We start from the raw sequence: 12,701 nt of genomic DNA, 5'->3' as shown, positions 1-12,701 counted from the left end.
GACTCATTTCATACATGATATTATACATGTTTCAGTGCCGTTCTCCCAAATCTCCCCACCCTCTCCCTCTCCCACAGAGTCCATAAGACTGTTCTATACATCAGTGTCTCTTAATATATCTTTTAATGTTCTTTTTAGGTAAATATGACCTCATTTCCATAATTGAGAGCAAAGAGGCATAAGATTTTCTATGTAAGTTTAAGATGGGTTGCTTAGCAATATTCAAATGAGAGAGAGTCCCTCCTCTAGAAGTGGGTATAAAACAGTTGTCCATGTAAATGTGTGTCAGATTCAGTGAAGGAAGAGATTTCTTAGCACTTAAGTATAACCAGATATGAGACCATGTAGTCAAATGAGAGCAATCTAAACTCAGTAAACTTTGTGCAGATTAAATTATCTACAAATCGCTAATTGTATATGTATCATTAGGTATGTTCCATAATCATCCCTGCCAACCTCTCCTCATGAAGTGCCTGGTAGGCTCTTTATAGAATTGGCATGGAAAACCAATGTCTCTCAGTCCTTGTCTAGATCCTATTTTGGGGCAATCTTTCCTTCTGTCTTTAGACCATAATACAAACTGGAATTACTCTAATAATATTGCAAACAATAAAAGTAAACAAACTATATTTGAAAAGGATGGATAAACTTACAGTTGTTGTATAAGCAGCTTCTGGATCATCTTCCAGCACTCGGGAGAGACCGAAATCAGAAACTTTGCATACTAAGTTGCTGTTGACCAATATATTCCTAGCTGCTAGATCTCGGTGAACATAACCCATATCAGAAAGATACTTCATTCCTGATGCAATGCCTCGGAGCATACCGACCAACTGGATGACTGTGAAGTGACCATCATGTTTCTGAAAGAGAATCACAGTTATTTATGTTAGTTTATTTTATTATAGTGTGGGTGCATGCACACATTCCTGTGTGCCTGTTGGTGTAGAGGTGTGTGTGTGTGGTGTATTAAATGAAACCCTGGATTTTATTTTACTGGATCCAATTTAATGTAAGCACCAAGTCTGCTGATCATTTTGTTCATAACAAAAGTAAAAATCTGTTTGAGATTTAAAGGAAAGGAAAATCTAGGTTGAAGTGATAAAGGGGGAAAAACAAAGGAGAGAAGAAAACCATCCAAATTAACTTCCAGAAAAGATGATCTCAAAAACTCTAAGTAACAAGAGGGAACTAAATTTAAATAAGATAATAGCAATGACTTATAAGAAAAAAGAATTCACTTTCCATAGTAGTTAGCTCCAAACCAGCTGTGTGTGTGTGTATGTGTGTGTGTGTGTGTGCCCAATCATGTCTGACTCTGGGTGACCCTATGGACTGTGCAGGGCAGCAAAATCTGGGATTGGATGAAAGTTGCGTGATTGCTGGAAATTGTGAGAAATGGTCAAAGAAAAATAAAAATTGACTGCATAAACAAGTTTAGGAAAGTTGTAGGAGAATGAAAACCACATGCAAACAGAAAATAACTTGATTTTCCTAATCTTTCCTTACAGAGTTGACCCTTAAACAAAGGTGTGGACTGCACAGTTCCACTTACACCTGTACTTTTCTCAGCAAATACCTAGTTGGGCCTCTGCATCTGCAAGTTCCGCTGCCCTGCAGATTGTGTACAGTACTATGTTTACGGTTCTGGGTTGATTGTATCGGAAGATATAGAATTCTCAGATACAAAGGGCTGACCATGGAACTTCAGCATCTGTATATTTTTGTATCTGCAATGGGTCTTGGAACCAGTTCCCTGTGGATATCCAGGGACAACTGTACGGAGCAAATGGAAAGAAAAGTTGGCAGTTGACTGAAAACAGGACTATTTTAGTTCTCAGGAAAATTAAAAGAAATATGAATAACAAGCCAAGCACAGCAGTGGTATATAGTAATCAATCCTCTGACTAACTATGCCTCTCACCTTGATTTAAAACTATATTTTAACTGAAGTGTAATTGATTTACAATATTGTGTTCATCTCAGTAGTATAGCATAGTGATCTAGTATTTTTGCAAATTATACTCCACTAAGGAAAGTTATGACCAACCTAGATAGCATATTCAAAAGCAGAGACATTACTTTGCCAACAAAGGTTCGTCTAGTCAAGGCTATGGTTTTTCCTGTGGTCATGTATGGATGTGAGAGTTGGACTGTGAAGAAGGCTGAGCGCCGAAGAATTGATGCTTTTGAACTGTGGTGTTGGAGAAGACTCTTGAAAGTCCCTTGGACTGCAAGGAGATCCAACCAGTCCATTCTAAAGGAGATCAGCCCTGGGATTTCTTTGGAAGGACTGATGCTAAAGCTGAAACTCCAGTACTTTGGCCGCCTCATGCGAAGAGTTGACTCATTGGAAAAGACTCTGATGCTGGGAGGGACTGGGGGCAAGAGGAGAAGGGGACGACAGAGGATGAGATGGCTGGATGGCATCACTGACTCGATGGACGTGAGTCTGAGTGAACTCCGGGAGTTGGTGATGGACAGGGAGGCCTGGCGTGCTGCAATTCATGGGGTCGCAAAGAGTCGGACACGACTGAGCCACTGAACTGAACTGAACTGATGGGCTTTCCTTGTGGCTCAGCTGGAAAAGAATCTGCCTGCATTGCAGGACACCTTGTTCGATCCCTGGTCTGAGAAGATCCCCTGGAGAAGGAAAAGGTTACCTACTCCAGTATTCTGGCCTGGGGAATTGCATGGACTGTATAGCCTATAGGGTTGCAAAGAGTCAGACACAACTGGCTGATTTTTACTTTCTTTCACTTTTATACTTCACTCCAGGTTATTGCAAGATGAAGGGTATAGAGTATATTCTTGTTCCTTATGTATTTTATAAATAGTAGTTTGTATATATTAATCCCATACCTCTAATTTGTCCCTTTGCCCCTGCACTAACTCTTCCCTTTGATAACCACAAGCTAGTTTTTGAAATAATTTTTTTTTAATAAACAAAATTCAACTGTCATTCATGTAAGCTGTGTACACCAGTTAGACCTGATACAAATACTATAGTACAAATGTAGAGAAAATGAATATAAAAATATTTTAAGTTTGAAAATTAATGCATGCTGTTCTAATTAATTATTTGGAGATTGTTGTCATTAATGGGGTTATAGAGAAGTGAGATTCTCAAATTGGTTTTATATATCAGATAACATTTATTTATGAATGATAATAAAATTAATATTTATTAAGAGACCAGAGGACTGTATTACGTTATACAAGGTGGTAGAGGCATACATATCAGTATCTCAAAATTTGCAAAGCTAAAGTTTTCATGGATATGTGATTTAAACTGTAGAGTAGGTTAAACGTTGGGATGAATTGACCATATCACAGTGATGTGGTCTCTGCTACAATGATGATTCACTGGCCAGTTAAGTGAATAAACTTATACAACAAATAAAATAAACTTCACCTTACTACAACAACTTACATCCCTGATATTTCTATCATAATATCTCCCAAATCAAGTGGAGAGTAAGGAAAAGAACTCTTTCATAATAGAAACAGTCTACAGCAAGTGTATCCCATTTAAGCAGGAGCTTCTGTATAATTAATGTATAAAAGATAACCTAACAAAGAAAGTCTTTGCTGTTATTAGGTCTTTATGTTTCTGATCCATCTTCTTAGACAGTGCACAGTTAGATGAAATCTGCCTCTTCTATCATGTACCTTACTTACCTCTCCTCTATTAGGAATCTCAAAGCCTTTGAAAGCATTCATCCTTTTGGCCTAGAAAGGATTACACTAATTTTAAAGAGACGGTTCTTTTACATATCAGTCAATTGCCTGGTATCACAGTTCTTATTGAGGCAGAATTTCTGTATAGTAGGAAATGTTAATAATAGATGATCTGAAGACTAGAGTGTGTGTTAATTTCCTTATTTGTATAATAAAAATGCATGCACGCTTAATTGCTCAGTTGTATCCAACTCTTTGTGACTCCATGGACTGTAGCCCACCAGGCTCCTCTGTCCGTGGTGTTCTCTAGGCAAGAATACTGGAGGGGGTTGCCATTTCCTATGCCAGGGGATCTTCCCAACCCAGGGATCATACCCAAGTCTTCTGCATTGCAGGCAAATTCTTTACTGTTTGAGCCACCAGTGAAGCCCTACAATGAGAATACTATAATCTAATTAAGAGTTGTAGTGAGAATCACATACAAAACAAGCAACACAGCTCATCACTTATTTCAATAATACCTGGTATTAAAAAAACATAAATCATATGTAGTTTTTGTAATTTTAATAAAATTCAGAAAACTCTCCACTCACTCTCCTGAAAAATCAAGGCAAAAGAAACTCCTACATCATAAGGAGAGAGAGCTACTCAATGCTAGGTTGAAATTTAATTTCTTATCTTGTTCTGAGGGTGGCACAAAGTATCAAGTTATTTCTTTTAAAAAAAGACTTTTTTAGAGCACTTTTAAGTTCAAAGCAAAATTAAGAGGATGATACAGAGATTTCCCATATACCTTCTCCTTCAACACACAAATGATCTTCCCACACATGATTATCAATATCCTTTACCAGAATGGTACATTTGTTACAATTAATGAACCTCCAACAACAAATCATAATCACTCGAAGTCCATGGTTTGAACATTAGGATTCATTCTTGGTGTTGCACATTCTATAGTGTTGCACATTCTTGGTGTTGCACATTCTATGTTGGACAAAGTTATAATGACAGGTACTCACTTACAATATCACATAATGTTTATGTATAGTAACATGTATCAATAACAGTATTTTCACTGCTCCAAAAACTCTCTGTGTTCCATCTGTTCATTACTCCTGCCACTCCCTCCCTCGCCAACACTTATTTTTTCATGGTTTTATAGTTTTGTCTTTTCCAGATATCATATATTTGGAATTAGTATGTAGCCTTTCAGATTCTTTAACTTAGTAATATACATTGATGATTTCTGCATGTCTTTTCATAGCTTGAGATCTCATTATTTTTAGTGGTGATAATATTCCATTGTCTGGATATGCAGTTAATTTACTCATATACTTACTGAAGGACATCTTGATTACTTCTAAGTTTTGGCAATTATAAACAAAGCTGATATAAACATTTCCATTTATTAACTGTTTATAGCAGTTTTATTTATTGACTGTTTATGCAGGTCAAGAAGCAACGGTTAGAACTGGACATGGAACAACAAACTGGTTCCAAATTGGGAAAGGAGTATATCAAGGCTGTATATTGTCACCCAGCTTATTTAACTTATATGCAGAGTACATCATGAGAAATTCTGAGGTGCATGAAGCAAAAGCCGGAATTAAGATTGCTGGGAGAAATATCAATAACCTCAGATATGCAGATGATACCACCCTTATGGAAGAAAGTGAAGAAGAGCTAAAGAACCTCTTGATGAAAGTGAAAGAGGAGAGTGAAAAACTTGGCTTAAAGCTCAACATTCAGAAAACAAAGATCATGGCATCTGGTCCTATCACTTTATGGCAAATAGATGGGGAAACAGTGGAAACAGTGACAGACTTTATTTTTGGGGGCTCCAAAATCACTGCCGATGGTGACTGCAGCCATGAAATTAAAAGACTCTTCCTCCTTGGAAGAAAAGCTATGACCAACCTAGATAGCATATTCAAAAGCAGAGACATTACTTTGCAAACAAAGGTCTGCCTAGCCAAGGCTATGGTTTTTCCAGTAGTCATATATGGATGTGAGAGTTGGACTGTGAAGAAAGCTGAGCGCCTAAGAATTGATGCTTTTGAACTGTGGTGTTGGAAAAGACTCTTGAGAGTTCCTAGGACTGCAAGGAGATCCAACCAGTCTATCCTAAAGGAAATCAGTCCTGGATATTCATTGGAAGGACTGATGCTGAAGCTGAAATTCCATACTTTGGCCACCTGATGCTAAAAATTGAGTCATTTGAAAAGACCCTGATGCTGGGAATGATTGAAGGCAGGAGGAGAAGTGGGAAAGAGGATGAGATGGTTGGATGGCATCACCAACTCGATGGACATGAGTTTGAACAAGCTCTGGGAGTTGGTGATGGACAAGGAAGCCTGCCATGCTGCTGTCCGTGAGGTCTCAAAGAGTCGGATACGACTGAGCAACTGAACTGACGGAACTGAGCAGTTAATACAGCTGCAGGTTTTTATATGGACGTAAGTTTTCACCTCCTTTCACTGAATATCTCAAAGGACAATACCTGGATTGTATGGTAAGCATATGGTTAGCTTTGTAAGAAACTGCCAAACTGTCTTCCCACGTGGCTGTACCATTTTGCATCCCACCAACAAAGGGCTTTTCCTGCTGCTCCATATCCTCACCAACATTTGGTGTTGTTAGTGTGACTGAATTTGGCCATTGTAATAGAAGCACAGTGGTATCATTTTAATTTTTTTTCTCTAACATCATATAATGTGGAAATCCTTTTCACATCTGTATCTGCTATAAGGTGGAATGGATGAAAGAATTGATCCAAATTGATCACTGGAACAGAATAGAGAGCCTACCATGAACACAGCTGATTGGTTCTTGACATAGGAGCAAAAGAAATCCCATAGATAGAAAACAGTCTTTTCAAGAAATGGCACTGGAACAATTGGACATACACATGTGAAGAAAAAAAAAAAAGCTTATTAGTCTAGGTTTTTTGATCAATTCTTTCAGATTTTCTATGTAGATAACATGTCATCTGTGAATAAAGACTATATCCCCCTGTCCACACACTTCTTGTCTTGCATTAGAGAGTACTTCCAGTATGACATTGAAAAGAAGTAGTGGGAGTGGCCATCCTTGCATGTTCCTGATCTTAGTGGGGCAGCTTTAAGTTTTTTACAATCAAGTATGATGTTAGCTGTTGTTTTTTTTGGTAAATAGTCTTTATCAAGTTGTTCTCCTTTATTCCTACTTTACTGAGTTTTTATCATGAGTTGGCATTAGATTGTGCCAAATGCTTTTTATTTATCTGTTGCCATAATCACGTGATTTTTCTTTGCTTTATCCATTTGCTATGATGAGTAACAAGTGATTTTTGAGAGTTAAACCAGTCATGCATATTGAGATAAATCCCACTTGGTTGTGTAATTTATTTACAGTGTTGGCTATGATTTGTTAAAACTTTGTTCTAAGTTTTTTCTTAAAAGCTTTATTGAAACAATTCACAAACCATATAATTTATGCTTTTAAAATATACAATACATTTCTCTTTTAGTTTATTCATAGAGTGTGTAACCAACACCACTTTAGAACTTTTTCATCATTTCTCCCCCAAACCCAATATTCACTAGCAGTTACTCTCCATCTCCCCCAAGTCCTTCCACCAGTCATAGGCAACTACTCTTAAACTTTCCATCTCCTTAGATTTGTCTATTTCAGGTATTTCATATAAATGGTTTCATACAATATGTGGTCTTTTTTGGCAGTCTTCTTTCACTTAGTTTACTGTTTCAAGGTTCATTTGTATTGTAGCATATATCAGTATTTCATCATTTTTAATGAAGAATAATATTATATTAATTTTGTTTATTTATTCATCAGTGGCAGACATTAGAGTCACTTCCACTATTTGGTTATCACGCAAGATATTTTTTTGTTACACATTCACACTTTTTTTTTTAAAGACATTTAAGTTCTACTCTCTTAGCAGATTTCAATTATACAATACAGTATTAGCAACTATAGTCACCATGTTATATATTAGATCCTCAGAACTTATTCATCATATACCTGATAGTTTGTGACCTTTTACAAACCTTTTCCTATTTTACACCCCCACCAACCCCTGACAACCAGTTTTCTACTCACTGTTTCTATGAATTCAACTTTTTCCTTTTTGATGCCACATATAAATGATACCATACAGCATTTATCATTCTCTGACTTATTTCACTCAGCATAATGTCCTCCAGGCTCACCCACACTGTACCAAATGGGAGGTCTTTCTTCTTCTTTTAAGGCTGAATAGTATTTCAGTATATTATATTCCAAATTTTCTAAATCCATTCATCTATTGACAGATACTTTGGCTGTTTCCATATTCTGGCTATTGTGAATAATGCTTCTGTGAACATGGGAGTAGATATATCTTCAAGATAAGAGTTTAGTTTCCTTTGGATATATATCCAGAAGTGAGATAGACAGGCTATATGGCATTTCTATTTATAATTTTTTGAGGAATCTCCATACTGTTTTTCATAGTAGTAGTACCAATTTATATTCCCACCAACATTGTACAAGGGTTTTCTTTTCTCCTCAACATTGCCAGGATTTTTACTTTTGTCTTTTTCATAACATACATCCTTACAGCTGTGAGGTGATATTTCATTGTGGTCTGCATTTCCCTGATGATTTGTGATGTTGAGCATCTTTGCATCTATCTGATGGCCATTTGTATGTCTTCTTTGGAAAAATATGGATTTAAAAACTGCCCATTTAAAAATTGGATTATTTGTTTTTTTTTATTGTTACTATCACGATAATGCTGGCTTTGTACAATGAATCTAGGCATTCTCCCTTTTCTATTTTACATGTTACTTTAAAATTATTTTAACTATTCTTATCACCAACATTTGAAAAGACTTGAATTAACTGCTTTTACATCAGCATCAGAGCAATCATAGTTCTAATAACTACACAAGGCATCATTAAAAATGAGATTTTGGTGTTTGAAAAGAATATAAACTACTTTTTCCATGATCTATGATGGGTCTATACAATGTAGTATGTTTATTTCTATTTTATATGGCCAAGATCTTTTCCTGATGTCCATAAGGTTAAAAGTATTTTTATAAGTGAACTAAGATATGCATCTGCCTTTTTTCACTTTTTTGTGTTTTCCCTAGTGGTACAAAACTCTGGTGCATAAAAGTTCAGGAGTCTTAACATGAATCAAGGTAATAGCATCAAAACCACTCCAGTACTTTTGCCTGGAAAATCCCATGGATGGAGGAGCCTGGTAGGCTGCAGTCCATGGGGTCGCTGAGGGTCGGACTCGACTGAGCGACTTCACTTTCACTTTTCACTTTCATGCATTGGAGAAGGAAATGGCAACCTACTCCAGTGTTCTTGCCTGGAGAATCCCAGGGACGGTGGAGCCTGGTGGGCTGCTGTCTCTGGGGTTGCACAGAGTCAGACACGACTGAAGCGACTTAGCAGCGGCAGCAGCAACCTATACTAGTATTCTCATATTCTTCTCTGCTACACGAACAGCAACAAAAAAGATAATTTTATATAAGAATGTACTTGGTGAAACAATAAAACTCATTTTGTTAAATATTGATTCTTGATTATGTATCTCAGGATCAACATCTGTGGGGTATAGAAAAGAGCTGATAGGAATAAGGGAGTTGATCCTGAGAGTTCTCCCCAATAAACTCCTTCATACAAATCTTTTAAGAATCTCCTTCCCAGGGGAACTCAACCTGTAACAATATCTATCTGTCTATCTATCTGCTATTTATAAAATGTGTCCCTGATTAAAGAGAAGCTCTCAAAATAGCTGTATATTCTTCTGGGAATTCATAAACGTCAATTATTACCATATTCTTACAGGGAAAAAATATCTAACATTCCCTAAATACTACACACCAATCACAGTTATAAGCTCATTAGAAGTATTATCTCATTTAATCCTTGAAACAACTCTGATATAATAGTAGTTACTGTCTCTATCTTCTAGATGATCAAACTTAACAGCAAAGAGATTTAATAACCTAGTAGATGGTGGTCAGGATTTGAATCCAGGCACACCTTACATAATTATAATACTAGAGCTTATATATGTTAATTCCAAACCCTCTACTATTAATTGGAGTTATCTGGAAAACTTTTGACCCCAAGTATGCCATAGTGACCCAGTCCGGGCTAGTTTAGGCAGCTTAACTTAGTTCAATAAATCAAGGTATATAACTTAGTTAAATAAATTAAGGTATACAATAAACAAACAGCACTCGGGATGAAACCAACAAATAATGATCTATTAATCTATGTGTAGCTGAAAGGAATAGCCTCACTTATTCATACATGAGGTATGGCAAAAATCTATTTCTCTACAAATGATGCAACTCTCTCCTTCAACAAAATCTATATTCCTTTTTCTAGTCCTTGTTAACATAAGCCTTCTCAAGTGTAGTTTAGGATATAGTGGTTTTCTTGAATAATGTAGCTGGTTAATGAATAGTGACTGAATAAATAACCTTTGATACTATCTTGCAGTACACTGGTTGCTATTGCTACATTATTCCTATTGCCGTGTATAAAAAAAAAAGTTATCTTTTTTTTTAAGGTGGGACAGTGGTTTTCTTCCTTTTATGCAGCAGTTCTATCACAGCATCCACTATATGCCATGCCTTGTGTCAGCACTCAGTAAATATTAATTCAAATTGAATTGAATTGTTTATGAGGGGAGGAGAAAAATGTGAGAGTGCTGAGATTTAATATCTTTGGGCTGCCTTCTAGAGATTAATCAAAAAGAAACTATGAATTTTTTTATGACATATAGTTTTTTCCCCAGGAAGACAGATTCAAATGAAAGAGAGCGAATGTGGCATATTTACACACTGCATCTCAGAGCTTAGTAGCTGGAATTCAGTTTGTCTTCATTCTTCTTTTCCTTTGCTCACTCAGCCTGACTGTTGAGAAACACGGAGCTTAACCTCTAAGTGACAGAGAGGGTGAGCCTGATTAGAAGGTGGTTTCTGAAAGCTACATATAATATCTGTGACTTCTGAAAACTGCAGAGCTCCACACAACCTCCTCTCTGACTCTGGAGCACAACATTTCCCAATCTGAGCAGTCACTGGCACGTCACATTGTGTCCACAGTAATAACAATCACTTGTTGATGGCTTTCACAACCCAATCTTGTGGGTTGTGTCCCACAGACACTATAAAGCCTCTCAGTGTCCATTCATCCTAGGTTAAGCTCAAGTACTTAGTTTGTGCTTAGCACAAAAGTAGGGTTTGAGTGCCATGTTGTCCTAAAGTCATCACGTTATTGTCCAACAACGTTAAAAAAAAAAAACAAAACCAATATATTCAGGGTTTTTTTGAAAATACAAATATCACTCTGTCAATCATTTGCTTAAAACCCTTCAAAGATAGAACAAAGTATAGTATTCAATACAAAGATATGGCTTTGCCTTTGTCTCTAGTTTCATGTCCTATTCGGATTCAATTTTTTGGTGTTTAATTCACCACCACAACATGTTATTTCTCTTCTAATGTACTTTGTTTATATGGTTCCCTCTTCCAGGAATGCTGTTCTAGTCTTTGGGCAACCAAGATTTTCATGATAAGCATCATATCTTTTGGGAGATCCTTAATAAAATCCCAAGTTCATTCTTTCAAACAAGACTCATTTAACCTCTACTGCAGACCAGTTATTGTGCTAATTGCTGTAATCAAAGTAAGAAGCAAAAGATAAGGGTACCTCCTCCATTTTATCTACATTTATTTGAAAGCAGGAAAACAGAAAATAAAATTTTAACTGGGACATGAAATACTGACTTGTGTATAGAGAACAGAAGTGGAGAGACCAATTAGGAAAATATTAAAGAAGGCTGAGCGCCAAACAACTGATGCTTTCCAACTGTGGTGATGGAGAAGACTCTTGAGAGTCCCTTGGACTGCAAGGAGATCAAACCAGTTAATCCTAAAGGAAATCAACCCTGATTATTCATTGGAAGGACTGATGCTGAAGTGCCAATACTTTGGCCACCTGATGCAAAGAGCTGACTAATTGGAAAAGACTCTGATGCTCAGAAAGATTGAGGGCAGGAGGAGAAGGAGGTGACAGAGGATGAGATGGTTGGATGGCATCACAGACTCAATGGACATGAGTTTGAGCAAACTCAGAGAGAGAGTGAGGGACAGGGAATCCTGGCATGCTGCAGTTCATGGGGTCTCAAAGAGTTGGAGATGATTTAGCTACTGAACAACAACAAAGAGTAACACAGGATAGAGAAACTGGTGATTAAAACTCAAAACTGAATCAAGATTGAGATCTACTTTAGAGACACAGCTAGCAGGACTTGCAAGGAGTGGGGAATTGGTCAGGAAAGTGGAGGAATAAAGTTGGAAACTGTTTCTTTTTATTGCTCTCAAAGCATCTTGTCTATATTAACATTAGCTAAAGCCGTGTGTGTGTGTGTGTGTGGCTCTCCCACTAGCTTGACCATAATCTCACTTCAATCTCCGGACCTAGCACCATGCCTGGCACTCAGTAGATATTCAACAGATACTCATTGGATTAAACTGAACTGAATTTATTTTTCTCTTAATGGACTAAGTACTTCTGGCTTTTAGTCAATAATAGAATATTTTCTTGAAGTTTTTTTTTATGGAAATTTAGATTTACTACAAGAGATTCTCTGAGAAAATCATGAGTAAATGACAAATACTGACTATACTTGTAAGCATCTTCACTTCTGAGTACAACCTCCAGAATTTTGTATTTTTGCTAGAGAGTGAGGAAAAGGGGAATAAACATGTTATACAGATGTCTGCAGTATCTCTTTCTAGGTCTTCACTAGAGAATTATAGTAATGTTGAGCCCATCAACAGAACAGCCTTACAAATTATCAAAGATCCATGGATCATAATATATATCACTGTCATCAAACATTCTTGTTGAAAAATGTGCAATACTCCTTTGTACAGAGTAAATAATTGTTATAGTGACTCAGTATCCTAAAAACATTAAACATGAGTGATAAACAACACTAT

The 12,701-nt window shown here is 36.7% G+C and overlaps 1 protein-coding gene across 4 annotated transcripts in view; it reads right to left on the bottom strand.

Annotated features, from left to right (window-relative positions):
• The window catches only part of EPHA6 (EPH receptor A6), a 1,019,792-nt gene that overhangs the window by 126,636 nt on the left and 880,455 nt on the right, over nucleotides 1–12,701 (bottom strand). For all 4 annotated transcript variants that reach the window (XM_027554351.1, XM_027554393.1, XM_027554360.1 and 1 more), the window contains one exon: nucleotides 654–863. In XM_027554351.1, the coding sequence (XP_027410152.1) occupies nucleotides 654–863 (210 nt within the window). The remainder of the gene's footprint in view (nucleotides 1–653; nucleotides 864–12,701) is intronic.

This window comes from Bos indicus x Bos taurus, chromosome 1 (assembly GCF_003369695.1).
Source record: "Bos indicus x Bos taurus breed Angus x Brahman F1 hybrid chromosome 1, Bos_hybrid_MaternalHap_v2.0, whole genome shotgun sequence".
NCBI classification, from domain to species: Eukaryota; Metazoa; Chordata; class Mammalia; order Artiodactyla; family Bovidae; genus Bos; species Bos indicus x Bos taurus.
The sequence above is the reverse complement of the archived record's forward strand: the minus strand, read 5'-3'. Positions and strand labels throughout refer to the sequence as shown.